Below are 25,342 nucleotides of genomic sequence, written 5' to 3' on the forward strand. Positions count from 1 at the left end.
AACGGCAGACGTGAAACCACCTGCTGCTTCATTAGGATAAATGCATAGAGAACAAAAACTTTTTTTTTTTTAATAGTTTTTCCGTTTTGAAAATGGCTATATTCCCCACTTGAATTTTGGACGTTAGACGTCATATCGAAAATGCCCTCCAAGTAACTCTGTAAGTCTAAGTGCTTTGAAAATACACCTCAATATGGAGCAGAATTTGTACCTTTTACTCCAACATCTTTTTCTTATATTAATATTCATATCTATAGTGGGAGACATTTTTCTATTTTGGATCATTTAATTTTTCCACAAAGGGCTCTCTTATTGCTGAAATAATTTCTGAAGCAGGGAACTGAAGGGATGCATAAATATTTATTGAGAAAATGAAATATGGACAAAATTTAAAAAAAAAAACACACCAAAATATACTTCTTTTAAATATGTCATGGTATGTGGCTCTTAAAAAGTATCCATTTAATAAAACTTGATATTCCACATTTTATATCAGAATAGTACATACACAATCGAGTCCCACAACTTTTAAACTGTCTTCTTGAGGATGTACCTATCGTCTAATGTAGACCTGCTTATTCGTGCAGTGACCAGTTCAGCAACCTCAAAAATAGTCATTTACCCATCAGCCTAGTTTACAAGATCCTTATAGCACTATCTACAAAGGCGTGTAATTCCAGCTGTTGGGTTAACGAAAAGTATGATGCATTTCTGTGTACCAGGTCATTGCATAAGGCAGGCTGTAACAAAAGCCGGCCAACACAAGAATTACTCTCCAATAACTTAATGAACGAGATAGATAATTGTGTCTCCAATCTCCGCCTTTATCCCATTATCCGTGATGTGAACTCTCTTTTCTTCGAGATCTATGTGAAAAGCAGCTTGTTCCGAGATGGGTGCCTTTCCCAATTCTTCTCTGCCTAGGATAGGTACACGTCGGGGTCCGTAAAGAGGGTCCTCAAATCGCATCAGCTTCACTTTTGAGGGGTCTATAAAAATAAGCATCACACAAGGGCTATAACATTAAAGATTACAACTTGTGAAGTTGCTCTCAACAGCCAAACCAGTGGTTGAAATTACACAATTCCCACCCCACCCCCCCACACCGTCAAAACAAAAACCCACAGGGAGAAAAATGTCAAGAATGATAGCGTGATTAAACCAAGCAGGAGAGGTTAAATCATATTGACCAGGCTGGAAGCAGAAGTTCAGTACATCTGTTCTGACCACTGCGGCACTCTTCAGTTAGTACCAACACAGGGCCAGGAATTATCCCTGCAGCTGCCCCAGACCTGGATATTTCATTGCCAGTAACCGGGCTGAGTCAGCACTGAACTATCCGGGACTCATTCAGCCAGCGTTTAAAGAACACTTACCACTGCCGGCTGAGCATTGCTACTTTGTTTTTGTAAAATACATTTTCAACAACTATTAGCCAAGTACATATATCAATTTCACTCCTGTATTTGCAGGCCACATGTGATCAAATTAGTCTGGAGGTTGAGTCTGCCTTCTCTGAAATGTTCATATGTGTAGCGTGTTATGCCAAAAGATCCTCAGTAAAAAAAAAAAATGTAGTGGAGGTGGTAGCGGTAGGTTTATCGCGGACTTGGCACCGTATAGTTTGAAATAAGAGCGAAGGCGGATGCACAAAACTCAAAGTACTGGATTTCAGATAAAATGGGGGAATACCTGAAGGAGCTTTTGGCGTGGGAAGGCGCAGAAGATGTGGAAAAACAGTGGTTCAAGCTAAAGGCTGCTCTAAATATGGCGACTGATCTTTTTGTTAGGAAAGTAAACAAAAACAAGAGAAGCAGGAAGCCTACATGGTTCTCCAAAGAAGCAGCTGAAAAAATAAGAGCAAGAGGCTTTGTTCAAAAAATACAAAAGAACGCAACGAGAGGATCACTGAAAACATTATCAGATTAAACTCCAAGAAGCGAAGAGGGAAATACAGCTAGCGAAAGCGCAAACGGAAGAAAAAATGGCTAAAGATATAAAGAGGTGACAAAACATTTTTCAGATATATTGGAGAAAGGAGAAGAGATAGGAATGGAATTGCGAGACTGAAAGATAATGAGAATGGCTATGTGGAGAGTGATGAAGATAAAGCGAACGTGCTAAACAATTATTTCTCTTCGGCGTTCACGGAGGAACATCCTGGAGAAGGACTGCGTTTGGCTGCAGGGAACATCTGGGAATGGATTGGATACTGCACTGTTTACGGAAGAAAGTTTATAAACAGCTTGAGAATCTGAAGGTGGACAAAGCTATGGGGCCGGATTGGGATACATCCCAGGATACTGAGGGAGCTCAGGGAAGTCCTAGCGGGACCTCTTAAAGATTTAAGGAGAAATTAGACCTTACCTGCTAATTTGCTTTCCTTTAATCCCTCCGGACCGGCCCAGGATTGGACTGATGGGTTGTGCACGTCTACCAGCAGGTGGAGACTGAGAAAAACCTTTGACTAGGTAGCCAATAAGAGCCCTGGTCATGTGACCCTAGCCTCAGTATTTGAATAACAAAGCAGAAAGAAGAAGAACAGTCTGTGCCCCAAGGAATTCAAGCAACCAGGGAGGCACTGTTGAAGACGTGCTCAAAGGCTCACCGACAACTCTCACCAGAGCAGCGGTATGGCCTTGTCATAATGGCTCACCGAAAACCCTAACCAGAGAATCGGTATGGCCTTATCATAATGGCTCACCAAGTACCCTAACCAGGGCATCGGTATGGCCAAACTATAATGGCTCACCACATACCCTTACCAGAGCAGCGGTATGGCCTAAACTATAATGGCTCACCACATACCCTTACCAGAGCAGTGGTATGGCCTTAATAGAAAATGTGTTTTGTTTTTTTTTACTTATTTATTTATTGTTTAACTTGCAAACAAAACAGCTCTGCAAAAAAAGGAACTGAACACATCTCTGCAAACCATGGAATATAAACAACTAGACAGAAATATAGCACACGGGAGGGGCCTGAGCCGGTCCGGAGGGATTAAAGGAAAGCAAATTAGCAGGTAAGGTCTAATTTCTCCTTCCTTAGCATCCCTCCGGACCGGCCCAGGATTGGACTGATGGGACGTACCAAAGCAGTAGTCCTACGGGAGGGACCCCAGCAAACCTGCTGAGAGTACTCGCGACGCAAAGACCGCCTCTTGTCGACATTGAACATCAAGCCTGTAATGCTTAGAAAAGGAATGGAGAGAAGACCACGCCGCTGCCTTAAAATCTCCGCTGGCGGAACCAAGGAACACTCGGCCCAGGATGCTGCCTGCCCTCTAGTTGAATGAGCTTTAACAGAGTCCGGGACTGCCTTACCTGCCAAAAGATAGGCTGACGCTATCATCTCTTTGATCCACCTAGATAACGTGGGCTTAGAAGCCGACAAACCCTTACGGTGACCGGCCAACAGAAGGAAAAGACGGTCCGTGCGACGAAAATCCTCAGTAACTGCGAGATACCGTTTAAGCACCCTCTTAACATCCAGAGTATGTAACCGTCTCTGCTCCTGCGTCCCTGAGGCCGATCCTAGAACCGGCAGAAACACTAACTGGGACAGATGAAATCGAGACAGCACCTTAGGCAAAAAGGAAGGCACCGGACGAAGAACCACTCATTCCTTTGAAAATTGCAGAAATGGAGATCTACATGAGAAAGCTTGCAACTCCGAGACTCTCCTAGCAGACGCAATAGCCACCAAAAACACTGTCTTAAGCGTCAAATCCTTCAAAGAACATGCACGCAATGGCTCAAATGGAGGTTTTGTCAAAGTCGAAAGGACCAGATTAAGATCCCAAGATGGGAAGACTGATCTGACCGGAGGACGAAGAAGACTGACTCCCTTCAAAAAACGTACATCGGGCAGACTAGTGAAAGACCTACCCCTAATCCTACCTCTGAAACAGGAAAGAGCTGCCGCTTGCACCTTAAGAGAAGAAAGAGACAGCCCTTTATCAAACCCTTGCTGTAGAAAATCTAACATCTGAGCCACTGAAGGACAAATGTCAGCCTCTACACACCAAGCCTCAAAAATTCTCCAAGTGCGAATATAGTTCAGAGAGCTTTGAGATCTAAAATAGGCCGAAAGGCGTCTTCCTTCTTTGGAACTACAAAATAAAAGTAATACCGGCCTTGCCTGTACTCGGAAGGAGGGACTGGAGAGATAGCCTGAAGATATAAGAGCCTCTGTAGAGTGTCCCGAACCGCCTTCGCCTTGAGAGGAGAGCGCAGAAAGGCGTCTGAAATAGGCCTTGCGAACTCTAAGGCATAACCGTCCCGAACAACCTCCAAGACCCACTGATCTGAAGTAATGTGGGCCCACCTCTGATAGAACTGAGAAAGACGAGCTCCGACAGGGACCAGAGGAGAGGCCCTCGCACCTTCATTGGGACGGACGACTCTGGGATCGAAAACCTGGATTGGTCCTCTGCGAGAACCCCAAAAGGACTGAATCCTATTGCCAAACCTAGACCTCTGAGGCTGAAAACCTCGACCAGCCTGAAACCTCTCACAGAACTCCTACCAAACAAAGAACCCCGAGTAGACAGACGAGGCCTATCTTGCGGTTGGTGAGGAACCTTAGCATCTCCCAAGGAATTAACCAACTTATCCAATTCTTCTCCAAACAAGAAAGAACCTTTAAAAGGAAACTTGCTCAACTTTGACTTGGAGGCCGCATCCGCCGACCAGCCTTTCAACCACAGAGATCTGCGAGCAGCGACCCCCAAAGCCAAAGACTTAGAAGATGCTCGCAGCAAATCATAGAGGGCATCAGCCAGAAAAGCCACCCCCGTCTCAATTCTAGCCACGTCAACATCGATGGAATGAAGATCATCCGAAGTCCTGTCCAGGACTCTCTCTGCCCACCTAAAGCAAGCTCTAGCCACCAAGGAACCACAAATGGCAGCCTGCACTGCCAAGGAAGAAACATCAAAACTATTCCTGAGCAGAGAATCTAGTCTTCTGTCCTGAACATCCCGAAGAGCCATGCCTCCATCCACAGGAACCGTATTCCGCTTAGTAACCGCCAACACCACTGCATCCACGACCGGCACCTTAAGCATAGCTTTATCCATTTCTGGAATTTGATAGAGACGAGACATAGATCTAGTCTGACGAAAAGCTGCATCTGGAACCTCCCATTGCGCTTTAATAACATCCCAAATGTCCTGATGCATGGGAAAAGTTTTGGGCGCGGATCTAGACCCTTTAATCAAGAAGTCTACCTTACGGGTTTGAGAAACCGGAGTAAGATCTTCAAAATTCAAAGTAGAGGAGACCATAGAAATGAGCTCCTGCAAGTCATCTTTGTGAAAAATCCTAGCCACGGAAGGATCATCCCCCTGGGAAAAAGCTGCAGCCTCAGATCTGTGAGAGAAGAATCAGGATCAGTACAGGCATTGTCTTCAAAATCTTCCTCCTCTTCCAGATAGGGCATCTCCTGATCGCGATCGGACCAAAAATCCCCGCGGAAAACATCTTCCCTAACTTTTTTAGGAGGTGGAGGGGTAGGTCTGGCAGCATCTGCTGTCCCAGCTCCTGCATCGCCTCTCTGCATCAAAAACGCCTGGTACATCTGGAGCACAAACTCAGGACGAAAACCCCCTGCCTGAGCGGCCCCAGATTGCACCAGAGCTCCCGAATTCAAAATATCAGCATCTGATAGACTTAGGGCCGTAGGCTGCTGAACACGAAAAGGAGAAGACGGAGTGGGAATCAAAATGGCCGCCGTTCGCGCCAAATTCGCTGGGGCGACCTCCGGAGGCACGCCTGACTCCTCAGGAGCTGCAGACGAGGACCGCGACGGCGAGGGTCCCGATACCGACAACAGAGAGGCAGACGTCGTAGGCAAAACAGACGAGGACGCTGCTCCTGGCGCGGTACAATATTTACATGCGCCGGTAGAAGAACCCCCCCCCCCCCCCGACGCTGGCAAACAGCGCATTAAGTTTTTCAGACATGGCAGAGATGCGCGTGCGTACGCGGTTCGCGCCTAAACACCTTTATACTTTAAATGTTTGAAAAACACCAGTCTCCGCTCTACAGCGCTAGTAATAATGACCCAGCGAAACAAAAGATAAGCACGATAACAAAACAAAACTTGTGCTCTTTGGTTCGTTCTTTTTTTTTTTTTTTTTTTTTTAACAGACACACAATACAGACACCCCAAAACGTAAACAGAGCTGCCTGCTCTTTAAAACAATGGGGAAACAGAACTTATATAGTTTAATCTGGCTGCCTCTCCCAAAGGTAAGACCTCTTTGCTAACCAAAAGAGGAACCCTTCCCTTAGAGATTACTAGAATAGAAGGGAGATGGGGAGGAAGAGGGGGAGTGACCCGGGGCACCCAAGTATACACCCCTGAGGCTTAGCTAATAAGCTGACCAAACCTAACCAGCCTCAAAGAATTCCTGTGGCACAGAGAAAGATATAATAATAAACTAGAAATTTAGAGAGAGAGACTAATGGGCTCACTTCCTACCTGCTGGGAGACTGAGAAAATACTGAGACTAGGGTCACTTGACCAGGACTCTTATTGGCTACCTAGAGTCGAAGTTTTTTCTCAGTCTCCACCTGCTGGTAGACGTGCACAACCCATCAGTCCAATCCTGGGCCGGTCCGGAGGGATGCTAAGGAATAGATCTTTAGAGACAGGAGAGGTTCCGCGGGATTGGAGATAAGCAGATGTGGTTCCTCTTCACAAAAGTGGAGACAGGGAAGAAGTGGGAAACTACAGACTGGTAAGCCTCACGTCGGTGGTAGGAAAAATAATGTAGTCACTGCTGAAAGAAAAGGATAGTTCATTTTCTAGAAGCCGATGGGTTACAGGACCCGAGGCAACATGGCTTTACCAAAGGAAAATCCTGCCAAACGAATCTTATTGATTTCTTTGACTGGGTGACCAAAGAACTGGATGAAGGACCTGCGCTAGATGTAATCTAATTGGACTTCAGCAAAGCCTTTGATACGGTCCCCCACAGAAGACTCATGAATAAGCTGAAAGGATTGAACTTAGGACCGAAAGTGGTGAACTGGATACGAAACTGGACCATATTTGATCTTGAGAAACTGTCCTGAGCTTGCCAAATAGGCTTAAGTGGAAGCAATTGCAGTATACGTTTGTATTTGTTTAGATGTACTGGATTACATATTGGAAATAGTATGGGGGGCTTGATAGTGATATGAAAGGCTTGAATGAGTGAGTTCCTTAGATATCAGGATTGGTTAAGATGCATGTATGTACATGTTATAATGTGAACCTTCATCTCCGTCCCTCATTCTCGGAGACTAACATTCATGCTGATGACCCTTCTGATTACTTGCTGATTACTTCCGCGACAAGGTGCAAAAGATCAACCTTGAGTTCACTAACAAGCCATCACCTCCTCTTCACCCACTAACCTTCTCCCTCAACCAACCAACCCAGGCCTCCTTCTCCTCCTTTCCTGAGATCACCTAGGATGAAACCTCCCGCCTTCTTTCCTCCTCGAAATGCACCACCTGTTCCTCTGATCCCATCCCCACCAACCTACTTAGCACCATCGCCCATACTGTCAACCCCTCCATCTGTCGAATCCTTAACCTCTCTCTCTCCACCGCAACTGTCCCTGACACCTTCAAGCACGCCGTAGTCACACCTCTCCTCAAAAAACCTTCACTTGACCCTACCTGCCCCTCCAACTATCGCCCCATCTCTCTCTTACCCTTCCTCTCCAAAATACTTGAGCGCGCCGTTCACAGTCGCTGCCTCGATTTTCTCTCCTCTCATGCCATCCTCAATCCACTCCAATCTGGCTTTCGCCCTCTCCACTCGACAGAAACAGCACTCGCCAAAGTCTGCAATGACCTGCTCCTGGCCAAATCCAGAGGCCACTACTCCATCCTCATCCTCCTCGATCTTTCCGCCGCTTTTGACACTGTCAATCACGATTTACTTCTTGCCACTCTGGCCTCATTTGGGTTCCAGGGCTCTGTCCTCTCCTGGTTCTCCTCCTATCTCTCCCACCGCACCTTCAGGGTATACTCTCATGGATCTTCCTCCACTCCCATCCCGCTATCTGTTGGAGTTCCCCAGGGATCTGTCCTTGGACCCCTTCTCTTCTCTATCTACACTAATCTCATCTCATGGTTTCCAGTATCATCTTTATGCTGATGACACCCAGCTCTATCTCTCCACACCAGACATCACAGCAGAGACCCAGGCCAAGGTATCGGCCTGCCTATCCGACATTGCTGCCTGGATATCCAACCGCCACCTGAAGCTGAACATGTCCAAGACCGAGCTCCTTGTCTTTCCACCTAAACCCACTTCTCCTCTTCCTCCACTCTCTATCTCGGTTGATGGCACCCTCATCCTCCCAGTCTCTTCTGCCCGCAACCTCGGAGTCATCTTCGACTCCTCCCTCTCTGCGCATATCCAGCAGACTTCCAAAACCTGTCCCTTCTTCCTCTTCAACATCAACAAAATTCGCCCTTTCCTCACTGAGCACACCACCCAAACCCTCATCCATGCCCTCATTACCTCTCGCCTTGACTACTGCAACCTACTCCTCACTGGCCTCCCACTCAGCCATCTATCCCCACTTCAATCCGTTCAGAACTCTGCCGCACGTCTTATATTCCGCCAAAACCGTTATTCTCATATCACCCCTCTCCTCAGGTCACTCCACTGGCTTCCGATCAGATACCGCATACAATTCAAGCTTCTCCTCCTTACTTACAAATGCACTCAATCTGCTGCTCCTCATTACCTCTCTACCCTCATCTCCCCCTACGTTCCTGCCCGTAACCTCCGCTCACATGACAAATCCCTCCTCTCAGTACCCTTCTCCACCACTGCCAACTCCAGGCTCCGCCCATTTTACCTTGCCTCACCCTACGCCTGGAACAATCTTCCTGAACCCCTACGCCAAGCCCCCTCCCTATCCATCTTCAAATCCTTGCTTAAAACTCACCTCTTCAATGCTGCTTTTGGAACCTAACCTTTTGAACATATAGACTGCCCCAATCTGCCTGACCTATCAGATTGACTGTACACTTGTCTCCTAGATTGTAAGCTCTTTGAGCAGGGACTGTCCTTCCATGTTAAATTGTACAGCGCTGCGTAACCCTAGTAGCGCTTTAGAAATGTTAAGTAGTAGTAGTAGTAGATTAAAACGTCATTGTGATAAGAATAAAAAATGAGTATGATGGTATTGTAGAGTTAAAATTTAATACCAAGAAGTGTAGAGTGACTTGGGGTGCAGAAACCCGAAAGAGAGATACCGAATAGGAGGAAAGAGATTAGTAAGCTCGACTCAGGAGAGAGACCTTGGGGTGTTGGTATCTGAGGATCTAAAGGCTGCATAGAGAGGGGCATAACCAGCAGAAGAAAGGAGATGTTGATGCCCCTCTACAAGTCGTTGGTGAGGCCCCACTTGGAGTACTATGTTCAGTTTTGGAGGCTGTATCTTCCTAAAGATGTAAAAAGACGAAGCGGTGAAAAGAAAAGCTACAAAAATGGTATGGGATTTGCATTGCAAACCGTACGAGACCTGAACCGTTGCTGACCTGAACAAGTATACCTTAGAGGAAAGGAGAAGCAGGGGTGACATTATACAGACATTCAAATATTTGAAAGGAATTAATCCACAAATGAACCTTTTTCAGAGATGGGAAGGCGGTAGAACTAGAGGACATGAATTGAGGTTGAATGGGGGCAGACTCAGGACTAATGTCAGAAAGTATTTTTTCACAGAGAGGGTGGTGGATATGTGGAATGCCCTCCCGTGGGAGGTGGTGGAGATGAAAATGGTAATGGAATTCAAACGTGCGTGGGATCAACACAAAGGAATCCTGTTTAGAAGGAATGGTTCCGCGGCATCTTAGTGGCGACACCGGTAATTGGGAAAAAATGGGAGCTGGGCAGACTTCTACGGTCTATGCCGATTGTGACTGGATAGGGATGGGTTGGAGTGTAAATTTTAAGGGGCTTCGACGTTAGCTTCAGAACTCAGTACAAGAACAGCACTGGGCAGACTTCTACTTTCTGTGCCCTGAGAAAGGCAAGGACAAATCAAACTCTTGTATACATATAAAGTATTACATACCATGTAAATGAGTTCATCTTGTTGGGCAAACTGGATGGACTGTACAGGTCTTTATCTGCCATCATTTACTATGTTACTATGTAAGACTAGGGGACACTCAAGGAAGTTACGATTCAAATTACACTGGCTGCCTGTTCAGGAGCGCATTGCCTTTAAACTCTGCTCCTTGACCCATAAAATTATCTATGGGCTTGCCCCAGAGTATATGCACACCTTGATCGACCTCCCGCCCAGGAATGCCAACCCTGCTGCTCGTTCCTTTCTCCACCTTCACTTCCCAAACTGTAAAGGTGTCAAGTACAAGAGGATCTTCGCCTCGTCTTTCTGCTATTGGAGTCCTAAACACTGGAATGCTCTCCCGCAACACCTTAAAACTCAAGCGGACCATGCCCTCTTCAAGAAGTTGTTGAAGACCTACTTCTTTGCCAAGACCTACTCCTCACTTTATACCGCTGCTTGATGCACCCTCCCTGGCTCCTACCCTGCTAGTTCACCCTGTTAGATGCTTCTCCCCCTGCATACTCCTTGTATACTCTTCTGTATTTTATTTAATGTTTGTAAGCCACATTGTACCTGCATGAGTGGGAAAATGTGGGATATAAGTGAACAATAAATAAATAAATAAATAAATAAATAAAGTTACATGAAAAAACTTTTAAAACAAATAGGAGGAAATATGTTTTCACTCAACGAATAGTTAAGCTCTGGAACTCTTTGCCGGAGGATGAGATAATAGCAGTTGGCGTATCTGGATTTTAAAAAAAGGTTTGGACAAATTCTTAAGAGGAAAAGTCCACAGTCTGCTATTGAGACAGACATGGGGAAGCAGCTGCTTGCCATGGGATTTGAGGTATGGAATGTTGCCATGATTTGGGTTTCTGACAGGTACTTGGTGACCTGGCTTGGTAACTGTTTGGAAAACAGGATACTGGGTTAGATGGACCACTGGTCTGACCCAGTATGGCTACTCTGTTCTCTTTATATTCCTTCATTTTTCTCCATTTCTATGCTTTCTCACAGAGACACACACAGACGCACATACAAACCAATCTCAGCTGCTGACCCTTACCTTTAATTCCTCTGTCAATCTTCATTATACGCCGAACGATAGTATCCCTACTGTCTCCTTGTCTCACCTCGATTTTGGCAGAGAAGTGCCCGTTCGCTGGCTGAGGATTCACCAAAAACACAGGCACACCAGGCTAGTAGAGAGCAACAATGAAAAAAAATATATCCACAATTCAAAAGAAGCCTTAACAAGTCAATCTCCCTCCTCTCCCAGTTCTCTCATGGTGTTATAAAAATTAGGTATGGAACACCATGGGCTCCTTTTACAAAGCCTCGGTAGTGACTCCAGGCACAGCAAATGAAACAAAAGCCCATTCAATTCCTATAAAATTAGCTCAAATCACATTTTTGCTATGTGACGCTTTTTCCTTCCTGTTACTATTTTGATGTTGACTTATAGGGTTTATAAACATGCCTAACTAGAGAAGTTACAAAAATTTGGGTAAAGTTTCAGAGTTACAAATTTTGAGAGACCTTTTACTTCACCTTCCCTTTATATTTTTTGGGTTATAAAAATCAGTGCATCCTGAACCATCCCAGTGGCTCAGGTAGCAAATGAATGGTCCCTGGTTCAATCGCTGTTATCAAGCCTTCCGCTACCCAGGTCAGTTGGAGATGCCACACAGGCGATGTTCAATGGCTTCAACTGCTGCCCCCTCCTCCTCCCCCCTGCCCTGGGACATAGAACACCCAGCACCCACTGGCGGGATTTATGATCGCAGGACTCTGGTAGTTATAAATGATTCTGACTGGGGAGGAAACTGCCATGTCCAAAAAAAAGCAAACCAAAAACAAAACCACAACAACCCAACACCCTTACCCAAACCATCCTTTCATAACCAAATGTCTGCAGCTGGCACCAAAAGAGGAGGAGCAGCAGGCTGAAAAAGGTAGACCGGTTAAGTGATCTTGGGCAAGTCACCTAACCCTCCACTACCTCAGCTACAAGCTTTGACTGGAAGCTCTCCAGGAACAGGGAAACACCTACCACACCTGAATGAAAGTTCACCTCGAAAAGCAAAAGTGCAAGTTAAATCCAAAATTATTAAAAAAAAAGCTTTGAGCCATCCTCCCACCATGTGTGCTAGTCACTACTTACCTCCGTACTGAACACTGAAAATGGTTTCCCGGGACAGCATTCTTCCTTTATTTTATCCTCCGCATTAGTGGTAAACTTGACATCAATGCGATCCAACTGTGGGAAAGCAGACAATCCCGTCATTTTGGCACAAAGCAGTCAGGCCCGATTTACTAAGGCGAGTGCAACAGTATATTTTCAAGGAAAGACTGATGGAGGGCTGGAATTCTCTCCCAGAAACTACAATGGTAATAGCATTTGCGCCACAACCGTCTCGTGAGTGGAGCCCTGCCAACACCACAGTAGAGCGCATGGTTCTGTAGCTCTCATCCTACACTGAATGCCTTTGCAAATGAGTCACCAGCAAAAGCAGCACTGGGGGGAGGGGGGAATGTAATAACAGAAGGTAAGGATTTACTTTTGACAAGAAAAAAAAATTAAGGGGAAGAGAGTGGTTTTACATAGACAAGAGCAGTTGACCAATTGGACCAGGAGCAAATCACTCAGAACCAGGGGCTGAAAAGTGTGTTCATCCACCTGCTGGAGATAGAAAATACTGAGGGGCTGGACTGGATGCCTCAGCTCAGTTTTCAGTTCTCTATCTCCACCTGCTGGTTGATGGACAACTATCCCACTCGTTCTGGAATAATGGGAAGCTACGTAATGGAAAGGACACTTTCTGCTTTGGAATGACCAAGTCAAAGTCCTGCATTAAACCTTGCAGCAGGGCTGCCGAGGGGGGGGGGGGGGGGGGGGGGGGGGCCGGCGCCGGGGTCAGGCCGCCGGCGCTGCAGTTCCCGGTCTCACCTGCCTGCTTCCTGGGCTCTGGGCCACCTGTATTCGAAGCGGCAGTCACAGATCGCCTCCCTTCGGGCCTTCCCTCCCTGTCCCGCCCTCGCGGAAACCGGAAGTTACATCAGACGAGGACGGGACACAGGGAGGGAAGGGCAGAAGAGAGGCGATCTGCGACTGCCGCCTTCAATGCAGGGGGCCCGGAGCCGTGGAGGCAGGCAGGTGAGACTGCGGGGGGAGGGGGGGGGAACGACGGGGGTGTGGCGGCTTTGCCCCGGGCCCAGCCTAGTCTCTCAGCGGACCTGCCCTGCAGAAAGCTACATAATTGCAGGACCTACATGGTAAGGAAGAGGGTCAATCTGGAAAGAGGGAATGGCAAATGTATTTACATTGGTGTGATATACAGGCCTCCTTCACAAACAGATGTGAACAGAGATTTAACTGAAGACATTCAAAATATAGCTGTGAAAAGGGAAATAGTACTAATAAGTGCTTTTAATATTCCAGATGACTGGGGCATCCTTATTGTGGGGTGGAGTGGGGTGGGGATGCAATAATGGATGCAGTTTGGCACTTTCAAAAATGATTTTTCCCAGAAAAAAACAGATACAAATTCCTGAAGGTTTCCCCAGGTGGTTCCTTTCAAATGATAAGTCTTTACATTTGAGAACCAATGCAAAGTTATGTGTAAAAATACCCCTTGCAATACAGCCAAAGCCTTTTGCGATTATCTCCCTGGACTCATTGGCAGCTTAATGGTTAGTGCAACAGCCTGAGAATCTGGAGAACAGGGTTTGATTCACACTGCAGCTCATGACTCTGGGCAACTCATTTAACCCCCCCCCCCCCCCCCCCCTTGCCCCGGGTACAAAATAAGTATCTGTACAGAATATGGAAACCGCTTTGATTGTAACCACAGAAAATCCCATCCCCCTTTCCTGGTCCTAGGAGCTGCATTCCAATAGCACCAACAGGGGGCAAAAACTGTACTCAAAACTACACCAAAAGCTGTTGGATGAGAAAACCATAATAAACTTGCAGAAGTGTCTGGAAGAACAGTCCCTCCTGAATAAGAGGACCTGAAACAGATTTTGCCCAGTTTCTCCAGCCCCAACATGAAATGCAAAAGGAAAGTGATCTGAAAAAGTGTAGGGAGATGAGAGCCTGAAAAAAGACCACCACCGGCTTTCCACATAACGTAGCCAAATGGTGGAATGCATTGCTCAAAGATGTAGGACAACACCTACGAAAGCTTTTGCAAAATACTGAAAATTCTTTTATACAAGAAATTCCTATTCATAGATGAGACTTAAATCGGAGCTGCAAGGCCTACCGATCATGTAAACCCTGGCTCTGTTAATTCACCTATGGGCTCCATGCCCATTACCCTCCACAAGGTCTCCTGTCCTTATCTTGTTTCTATAAATCAATAGGCTCACTGTCTTATCGTGTATCCTTGACCTGTATCTGCATATCTGTATTTGTATATACGCAAGTCCCCTTCCCTTAATTGTACAAATCTATATGATTTCTGCCTTATCATGCATCCTTCCTGTTTGTATATCTGCTTAATTTTATGAAAGCCACAGAGTAAGAGAGAAGAGAAGGAAAAAAAGGAAGGTGGGTGGAGAAAGAATGAAATACAACTTTAATCAAACAATTCAGAGCCGCCACACAGTCCTTTCTGCCCTTTGCCTATGTCCTCTGTATGCAGGAAATCTTAACCTCCAAAGAGTTGGTCAGGTAAACGATGTTTGCCATGAGGACAGCCTGCTCATCAAACTCCAACTCCAGTTCAAGGACACGGGGACCTTTCTTCTCCAGATTCTCCTAATGTGCGAGAAAAAAAAATTTCTTTCAGACTGAAAGGAAATCAAGAAACCAAAGCACACAGCTAAGCAAGATAAAGTCCGTCCTCACAAGCAACAGAGTTCTGGCAACACAGTGAATTGATCTGGCTCTAAAAAACGTAGGGTGCCTTTTACTACACTGTGATAATGTTTTTCAATTACTGTGTGTTCACTGCCTCAAGTTCCACCCAACAACAGCCAACCCTGAGCATTAACAGTTGGGGACTACTCCCAGCATCTGCTCAAGTAGATAATGTGGAAATCATTTAGGGCCAGATTCTATAAACAGCACCAAAAATTTGGCACTCAATATTACTCTATAAAGGATGAATCTGGCGTCCAACTTTGGGCACAAGGACTTACACCAGCAGAAGAAACCTGGTGTGCAAACCCCCGCTATTCTAGAACACTGCATGCATCTTTATCCACCCATGCCCCCTCCCTTCCACGGTCACGCCCAATGTTATAGAATAGTGAATAGCCAAACCAGTACCCGGGGGGGGGGGGGGGGTGCCAATTAAGGGGGTGTTTTACTAAAGCAGCAGGTAAGCCTAACACAGGCATTTCATCATGTTTTCATCATTACAAATAACTATTGTGCTCTTAAAATGCTTGATTGTACCTTCTGAATGTATGTTTCACTCTCTTTTCCTGTGGCTCACTTTGAACTATTACAGTATTAGAAGAATATAAGTCCAGTGTAAAGTAAAGCATCCATGCCCTCCTCCTCCAGTCAGTCATCTACATAAATGGGTGAAATCTCTAGCAGCTTATTTTTGAAAATGAACCATCTGCATACACTGGAGAAAGATCCCACTTCTACACTACCTTCACAATTACCTCAGGGAGTCTAAAAGGGAAAATTACATCTTAACTGCTAATTTTCTTTCCTTTAGTCCCAACAGATCAGCCCAGATATTGTGGCAGAAGGGCATAACCCATAATTTCTGGGCTGATCTGTTGGGCAGCTAAGGAAGTTTACACTCTCCTAAAAGCCAAAACCCAGTATCTGCTGATTTCAACTGTTAAAAGCTTCCAGTCTGAAGAAATCATCACAGAATTAAAATATCACTAGACTATAGCAAAGTAGTTTAAACATTACCACTTCACAGAGTTATTCCTTGAACTTAATGTTACAAATGTAATAACCACCATAACAGAAAGTGTACAGCTCTGAATGTATTGAGACTAATCAGTACAGGTTTGATCTTATTCTTGTGCCTCACCTTGATCATGGCAACAAATGGCATGACTCTCTTCATGTACTTCTTCAGCTCTGGCAAGGCACCAAGCTCAGTGGCGATCACCTTGTTATCTGGCAACTGGCCTCCATTGGCCTTCATGGACAGGCAGAGCAGATTAAAAGAAACAATACAGAATATGTTAGAAACAATTAAACCCATTTCAATTTAACATACAGCTATTTTTATTTATTTCTTATGAATCACCTGCAAGCCAGAGAGCTATAGATGCGGTGTATATTCATGTACAGTAGGTATCTTTCTGTTCCTAGAGTTTCTACCTGAGACGACGGGGAGTTAAGTGACTTGATCAAGAACACAGAAGTAATAAGATTTGAACTGGGCTCCCCAGGTTCTCAGATCACTGCTCTAACATTTATTTTTATCTATTTATAAACCACCTACAACTAAGCGGTTTCCAGTAAAACAAACACAGTAGAAAGCAACACTTAAAACATTATAACATTAACCCTTAATAAGGTAGATCTTGAGAAAGCCACTATCTACCCCAGGGGGGGGGAGGAGGGTTAGGTAGAATGGAGTTCTGCTATTTTTTGAGATTCTGCCAGATATTTGTGACCGGGATTGGCCACGGCTGGAAACAGGTTACTGGGATAGATGGGACCTTTGGTCTGATCCAGAATGGCAGTTTTTGTGTCTTAGGTGTCAGGCTTAACCTGGGAACTGAACCGAAGACCCTCCGCTCAGCAGCTCACAGAACCAACAACGAACCACTGGACTGGCCCTTACCTACAAGTCTTCATGTGGACCAAACTCTGAACTGTGTCATTTTAATATAAAATTGTTTAAGACCAAACTAAATGAACACACTTAGTTAAGAAATCAAACATACAGGAAGAATTCTGGATATACAAATATAAGCAATACAACCCAGATGATACAAAAATTGTCATTTACATGTCCCCCCCCCCCCCACCCCTACCCCCACAAGCAGGGCCAACACAGTCACAATAAATGTACCAAAGGATAAAATGTCCTTAACCAAAACTGAGAACAGCTTCAAATGTAAAAACAAAAAATACGGGATAGTCCTAAGTGGCTCATGAAACTGTGGGGAAGGGTGGGTTCTTATATTCCTCCCCCTAATAGAAATTATCTAAGCCATATCTGTCACCAAAGCTGAACTCTGTTATTTTAAAGCAGAAAATGGAACTGCAATTATAGAATTAAACCCACATAAGCAGACTGGTTTAAGAGATCGAAGAGTTATAAAACTCTAAAGTACATCGGTGAATTAGCATCTTACTGCAGTCTGTTAAAGCTGCTGAACACCTCCCACTGCCATCCACGAAGTACACAATGAGAAGACATTACCCAAAAATGCCAGCTTACAAAACAGTTTGAGGGTCAGGGTTCACCTCTAGCAGCACATCAGTGTGGCTTGCTTTAACCCAGGTTTCTCTAACTTGCAAGAGATAAGGCTGATTACTTTTTCAAACACCAGGATTACCTGCAACTTAAAATTAGACTGAAATTCTCTGCCAGCAGCAGCTACATATTCTCTCTCCTCAGTCAGTTTTGGATTTGGGAAAGATAAAGGTTTCAGAAAAGTACACTAACTTATTTTAGCATGTCACCCTCATTTAATTTTAACAGTCTTTTTTTATCCCTTTCAGATGTTACAAGAAACCAGGCTCTTACCTGGTAGTGTTTGCGCAGAAGGGAAAGGGTGGTGTGCTGCCACGGAGGGTAGTTCTTAGCCACGTAGATGGTACAGTGTGAAGGCTTCTGTACTGGCTGCTTTTCACCTTTCTACAGATTCAGATAAAACAAGATTACTCAGAACAACAAACTGTTACAAGGGAGGATGGGGGGGGGGGGGGAGTGACTACCATTAAGACAGGTTGTTTTACCACAAGTCATGCCACTGAATGTGCTAAAATATGGTACAATAACCCTTTAATAATAGCCCATATTGATAACTCCTCCCCTTAAATACCTCTGGGGCATAAATGCACAGGAGGTGAGTACCTTTCATTTGAAAGGAAGCTCTACAATGCAGGGGGCATAGGATGAAGGTGACAAGGGACAGGCTCAAGAGTAATCAAAGGAAATATTTCTTCACGGAAAGGGTGGTGAATGCATGAACAGCCTCCCGGTGGAGGTGGAGGAGACGAAGACTGTATCTGAATTCAAGCAAGTTTAGGACAAGTCCACAGATGTCTAAGAAGAGGAAGGGACAGTAGATGGCACGGTCAGGCTACATGGCTGCTGTCATTTTCTCTGCTTCTACCTCAGGGATTCGTTTTTAGAAATGAAGAACTAATGTGCAATTAGCTAGCTGCGGCCTGTTTGTGTTTCAAGTGCAGTGCATCTAGGCGTTTTTCGAAAGCCTGGGACAGGACAGTTCTACGTACACAAGTAATACAACAAAGCAAAGCCATGACAGAAAATTGGGCCTTGTGGCTCCCAAAACAAAATTACAGAAGGGGCACCAGCACTGGACATTTGGATGGGTGCAAGATTTGCTTCTCTCACAAGCCTTGAAATAAATATATGAAAACCGGAATACTGGCCGTCTTTCATGACATACATAACATCTAATGGATGTGATATAGCTTACCTTTCCTTTACCTGGAGCCAGATAGTTCTTGAAACGGAGCCGCAGATCATGTGCTGTTTCCATTAGATACTGGGATGAACGTATGAGAACTTCATCGACAGGACCAGCCACTGGCCAGGACACTTTCATAATAGAGCCTGGCTTTTATTTTTAGAAGGAAGAGATCGAGGTGTTATATTAACACACAACACATTCTTCACCTTCACTGCAAATGGAACTGGAATGGAAGGGAAGGAAGAAGTGAAGGGAGGAAAGAAGTAAATTCATGGGGCACAAGAGACAGATCTGAAGACCTCCAGATATGGAATGGAATGTTGCTACTAAGATTGGCCACTGCTGGAAGCAGGATACTGGGTTAGATGGACCATTGGTCTGACCCAATATGGCTGTTCTTACGACTCTGTAAACTCAAGCCACCAACAAAGCTCAACTGGGGACCAGTTGACCAACTGGACCAGGAACAAATCACTCAGAGGTTGAAAAGTGTGTCCATCCACCTGCTTGAGAGATACGTCTTAACTCAGAGAACTGACTCTGTAGACTCAAGCCACATGCAAAGCTCAACAGGGGACCAGTTGACCAACTGGACCAGGAGTAAATCACTCAGAACCGTGAGGTTAAAAGGTGGGTCCATCCACCTGCTGGAGAGATATGTCTCAACTCAGAGAACCGAAAACTCTCCATCTGCTGGTTGATGGACATAACTATCCCAAAGGTTCTGAAGTAGTGGGAAGCTACGTAATGGAATTACAGTTCTTATATTCTGCTAAATCCCAGTTCAAAGTGAATCACACCAAGAGAATCTAGACATTCCTAGAATTTTACACATTACCAAATTCTATCAAGATCAAAAATAATTCCATTAACATAAAATGATTCCTAAACTACAATGCAGAACTAAAAAAAAAAAAAAAAAAATTTCTGCTTATGAAGATAGGGAGGGAGATTATTCCAAAGGTATCTGATGGAAAAAGAAAGAAAGAATGCAAAGTGTCTTCTGGAAAATGCTAACAGATTAGATACATAACATCTGGGTCAACATTCAAAGCGATTTAACCAGCCAGAACAGCTCTTGACTGGTTAAATTGCTTGTTTGAGGCTAACCAACTCATTCTCAGCGGCACTTAACTGGTTAGCGCCCAACTGAAAACAGACTATTTTGAGGGCACTCCAGGGGTGGAATCAGCACTTGGCTGTTATTTGTCGATATTCAGCACTTAACCAGCTGGGAACTGCATAAGTCTGATCTATCTGGTGCCTCATAGCCATTAAGTGCTGAATATCGCACTTAACTGGATAACTCAATGCCGAAGCCCAGACATAATTTCCAAGTCTAAGGCCGGTGGCAGATGGCAAAACGCTGAGTGTCGCCGGCTCAATACCGACACCCAGCTTTACCTCTCCACACCAGACATCACTGCGGAAACCCAGGCCAAGGTATCGGCCTGCTTATCCGACATTGCTGCCTGGATGTCCAACTGCCACCTGAAACTGAATATGGCCAAGACCGAGCTTATTGTCTTCCCACCCAAACCCACTTCTCCTCTCTCTCCACTCTCTATCTCAGTTGATAACACCCTCATCCTCCCCGTCTCATCTGCCCGCAACCTCGGAGTCATCTTCAACTCCTCCCTCTCCTTCTCTGCGCATATCCAGCAGATAGCCAAGACCTGTCGCTTCTTCCTCTATAACATTAGCAAAATTCGCCCTTTCCTCTCTGAGCACACTACCCGAACTCTCATCCACTCTCTCATTACCTCTCGCCTTGACTACTGCAACTTACTCCTCACTAGCCTCCCACTTAGCCATCTATCCCCCCTTCAGTCCGTTCAGAACTCTGCTGCACGTCTTATCTTCCGCCTGGACCGATATACTCATATCACCCCTCTCCTCAAGTCACTTCACTGGCTTCCGATTAGGCACTGCATACAGTTCAAGTTTCTCCTACTAACCTACAAATGCACTCGATCTGCAGCCCCTCCCTACCTCTCTACCCTCATCTCCCCCTACGTTCCTACCCGTAACCTCCGCTCTCAAGACAAATCCCTCCTTTCAGTACCCTTCTCCACCACTGCCAACTCCAGGCTCTGCCCTTTCTGCCTCTCCTCACCCCATGCTTGGAATAAACTCCCTGAGCCCATACGCCAGGCCCCCTCCCTGCCCATCTTCAAATCCTTGCTCAAAGCCCACCTCTTCAATGTCGCCTTCAGCACCTAACCACCATACCTCTATTCAGGAAATATAGACTGCCCCAACTTGACATTTCGCCCTTTAGATTGTAAGCTCCTTTGAGCAGGGACTGTCCTTCTTTGTTAAACTGTACAGCGCTGCGTAACCCTAGTAGCGCTCTAGAAATGTTTAGTAGTAGTAAGTGTGACCAATGGGTGCATTTACGGCAGATAATCCGTCAATCCTTTTCTCTCGCGGCACCTTATGCCTGGAATAGACTTCCTGGACCTATACGTCTAGCTCCATCTCTGTTTTCAAATCTATGCTGAAAACCCACCTTTTCACTACTGCTTTTGGCTCCTAGCCACAATTGCCCTCCCCTTGTCCCTTCCTCCCTTCTCACCCATTACTTCCCTCACCTGTAACTGTCTTGTCTGTCTGTATTATTTAGATTGTAAGCTCTTTTGGGCAGGGACTGTCTCTTTGTATCAGGTGTTCAGCACTGCGTGCATCTGGTAGTGCTATACAAATGCTAATAATAATAATAATCCTATGGACCACCAAAAATATTCGTAATATGCAGGTTTGACAAATGAAGATTATTGAAATACTGTATATAATACATTAAGCACTAATTGTCAACTTATTGCAAAAACTGTTTCATGCCCAAATGCACCAGGTTGATTTTAATATTGACATCAATTCATTCCCTTCCCTCCTCAGCCCTCCTCCACATAGATCCGTCGAATGTACTATCAGCTTACCAACTCTGACTCCATACCTTTCCCAGGAGGCCCCAGATATGCTCACATAAATGAGGACAGACTGGAGCCAGCAGCAGTGTCTGAGTTTCAATAAAACGGAAAACCAGCTCCCTGTGCATCCCCTCTATGGCCAGCTCACGGTACTTGTCTTTTGCAGCCTGAAAGAGAGAGGACCAAAAATAAAAAGCTTTCAATGTAACAGCCAAAAAGACCAATTTTCTTTCTATAGGCACCTGCAAAATTTGAACACATCAGAAAACTAAAGGTTTACTGGAGGAAAAGTAAATGGCTGCAAAACAAATTTTTCTTTCAAGAGATCAAAATGTCAAGTGCGTGTTCTGCTGCCCTGACATCACCTCACTGTAAACGATCCGAGGCAGCAGCTATCAGTGAAGAATAAACATGAACCGCTCTCTTCCAATACTGTACACAGACTGAGCCCACTAGGAGGTAGGGACAAGAAACCAGACCCACAAATATTCAGTACGTCTGATTACATAGTTACAACTCTAACCAAAACCTATAAAATTCAAATGTCACTTTGTGTCCTTGAAAAACAACATCTTTGAACCTGAAATATAGTCTTAAAAATTGCTTCTCTTTCAGATCAGTAGAAAGATGACCACCAACACTGGGGCCTTTGGTGGGTTACCATCTTTTCCGGGGGAGGGGGGGGGGGTTGCTGGGTATACTTTTCTCTTTTGGATACATGTTGAAAATATAATAAAGTGTTAATCAGTAAACAAAACTTAAATGTCCATTTTAAAAAAGTGACCTGCAGGTCAAGTGCCAGGGTGAATTACAAGCCTAATTTGGACTACTGGCAGGCTCCCAAATGAAGGATGAATGTGGCCTGGTCTGTGAGCTGAGGAGTGGGTGAGAAATGGATGCTATGAGCTATTACTTGTATTACAGCAGGAAAGAAAGACCAAACCCACCTGAAACTCAAAAAATCCTGTTTTCAAAGCTTCCTTAAACACCATCTTCTCATAATTCTGATCAGTCTTTATTATTCCTGCATTTATTTCACTAGGAAACAAGAAAAATGACAGTTAGCCTTGATCCTTTAGGAGTCTCTTCTTGCAGCTTATTCAGGTTTTACTCACGTCTTTCTTTTTTTTCCTGACTTGACAGTTTCCTCCTCCTCTTTTGGGCTTCCAGCTCAACTGGAGTGCACATGAGCCTTCCATCACAACTCTTCAGAGATTCCCCCCCTCTTATATTACCCCATTCCCAATTCAGTTAGTTCAGTCACTGCAGTAATGTTCCTTGTAACTGAGGGCCATAAATCTGGCCACCAGATGTCACTAATGTGCAACGATTGGGACACTCCCACCCTTCCGCACCAGTCAATGCAATATCCCAGTGCAGCATATGAATTGAAAACTGAAATCAGGTCCCTCTAGATTACAGTACGCTAAGCCACCAGGCTAGCCCTTTCCCTTTTGTATTTTTTAAATAATCCCTCCCTCTACCCCATCTCATCAAGCCTTGCAGTGACAGTCCACGGAGTTTGATGTACAAAGCTGCACAGTATAACCGTCTGCCGATGGAGAACACAGTTTCTAATGCAAAGAAAAGGTTTTGCCCCCCTCTGCAGTAAGCCAAGCACATGAAGTGTGCAGAACTTGCATGTTAATCAGAGAAAGCCTACTAGACACATGTGCACAATGTTCTGAGCCAAAAAACAGCTAGTACTGTGCGCCATGTCCAAGCAAACGAAGGCTGCGCGTGCGTTGCAATGTAATTCTGCAGATAAATATCAGCCTTACAAAAATGTCTTGCACATACAATTTCTGCAGTGCTGATATTTACGGCCAGATATTACTTTTTTCTGCCTGAACCTAGTTTGCAGAACCATCACCTCCCATTCTGCCTTGTAAGCAAAAAGGATAAACTGGTATGAAATCCTCTCAGACCCCACTGCATGAGAATGAACTAAAAACTTTCAACACCTCCTCAGACTTGTAATCCAGATCTTAATCTTGTGCATCCCTTAACACTGTGCAGAATGCAGAACAGTATCTGCTGTGTGAAACACTTATCATGCAGCCAGAAAATTGGGTGCAGACCTCACCAGAGCTAGTTTTCTGCATCGGCCTCTTGGTCAGGTCATAAATCGCAGCTCTTTCTCTGAAAGCTGATGCAAGTCTAGCCAGTAGATGTCTATTCCCAGGGGCTATAAATGTTGCTTCTAGAGCAGTAGTTCTCAAATCAAATCTCATACACCTGCATTGCAGATGTCCTGAGAAAAGTTTGAGAACTGCTCTGCACGGCACCCTCAGCCAGTCTAGGTTAGAGAATTAAACTCAGGTCTTCCTTCTGGCAGTAAACAGAACTGCACTCAAGTCATCAAACCAGCACCCTCATATTTCTTGCAAAGGACTCCCCCTGAAATGCTTTCACAAAATCCTTTCACTAACTAAAACAAACCCGATTTCCTTTACACTGTTGCACTGCAGTCTTGGGCCAGAACGGAATGCTAGTCTTTTGCTTTGTACACAATGAGTTCAGATGAACTATGCTAACCGTCTGCTGGTGTTGCAGTAGCTACAGAGAGCAGGTCCGCACGGTCCTATTCCTGAAATGAAGGCCAGCAGTAAGCGGTTCAACTCTAGGTCACTTTCCGTCCTTGTGTGGTGGATAGGAAAGGAGGCCGTGATGAGTAGCCAAGAACTCGTCAGCACAAGAGATATAATGTGTTCTGTGAAAGAAGTGGTAGCTACTGTGTCTTACCGCTTAGGAAAAAAACGGATTCTCTGGTCTGAATTTGATTCAGCAAAGCCAGCAAGCAAGAAGGTAGCTGCTTAGTGCAGCGGGTTGTGGACCTGGGGAACCAGGTTCAATTCCCTCTGCAGCTCCGTGTGACCCTGGGTAAGTCACTTAGCCCTCAATTGCCCCAGGTACAATATACTTAACATTGTGAGCCCACCAGGGACAGTGCAAGTACCTGAATAGTCATATGTAAACCACCTCGATTTGTACTTCAAAAGAGGCGGTAAATCAAAAATTGAGAAAAACTTAAAACCAATCTTTTGAAAACTAGTCAACTTTACTGCATGGGAAAGCTGCCAAATGGTTAGTGCAGTGGCCTAAAAACCAGGAAAGCCCAGCTCAAATCACACTACAGCTCCTCGTGACCCTGGGCAAGTCATTAACCCTCCATTGCCTCAGGTACAAACAGACTGTGAGCCCTCTAAAGACAGAAAAATACCTACAGTACATGGCTTCAAGAGCTTTTAAGCAGTATATTAGAAACAAAATAGATAAGTAATTGAACATATACTGTGTGTTGCAGTCAATGTGCTGCACCTACTTTAACACACCAGGGAGTTAATGTATTAATGGAGATTTGAGTTCTCCGAATATTTCTGTACTTGCAGACTAGAAACTCTGAGGAAATTTCCCTTTGAAAATGAGTTTGCAGACCAGTGCTTAGAAGGCGTAATGGCTGCAATTTCCCTGGACTTTGTAAAAAACTGACTGCCTTCTCCCCTTGGTGCTTGAGAGAGATTTGCATGCAGTACTGGCAGTGCATGCAAATCTGTCATATGAATATTCATCCTAGATATCCTAAAATCCTGACTGGCTGGGGTGCCTCCAGGACCAGGCCTGGGAACCTTGAATTCTAGCAGTGGTTCCCAAACCTGGTCCTGGAGGCACCCAAGCTAGTCAGGCTTTCAGGCTATCCACAATGAATATT

At 45.0% G+C, this 25,342-nt stretch overlaps 1 protein-coding gene across 1 annotated transcript in view; it reads right to left on the minus strand.

Moving 5' to 3' along the window:
- Nucleotides 1-341: 341 nt before the first annotated feature.
- The window catches only part of LARS1 (leucyl-tRNA synthetase 1), a 64,174-nt gene continuing 39,173 nt past the window's right edge, over nt 342-25,342 (minus strand). Inside the window, exons 24-32 of the mRNA XM_030211792.1 lie at nt 22,578-22,668; nt 21,657-21,797; nt 18,707-18,847; nt 17,785-17,895; nt 16,108-16,218; nt 14,757-14,861; nt 12,261-12,356; nt 11,163-11,295; nt 342-989 (exon numbers count right to left, since the gene is read on the minus strand). Coding sequence (XP_030067652.1) covers nt 784-989; nt 11,163-11,295; nt 12,261-12,356; nt 14,757-14,861; nt 16,108-16,218; nt 17,785-17,895; nt 18,707-18,847; nt 21,657-21,797; nt 22,578-22,668 — 1,135 coding nt within the window. The 3' untranslated portion in view covers nt 342-783. The remainder of the gene's footprint in view (nt 990-11,162; nt 11,296-12,260; nt 12,357-14,756; nt 14,862-16,107; nt 16,219-17,784; nt 17,896-18,706; nt 18,848-21,656; nt 21,798-22,577; nt 22,669-25,342) is intronic.

The sequence above is a fragment of the Microcaecilia unicolor genome, chromosome 8 (assembly GCF_901765095.1).
Source record: "Microcaecilia unicolor chromosome 8, aMicUni1.1, whole genome shotgun sequence".
Lineage (NCBI taxonomy): Eukaryota > Metazoa > Chordata > Amphibia > Gymnophiona > Siphonopidae > Microcaecilia > Microcaecilia unicolor.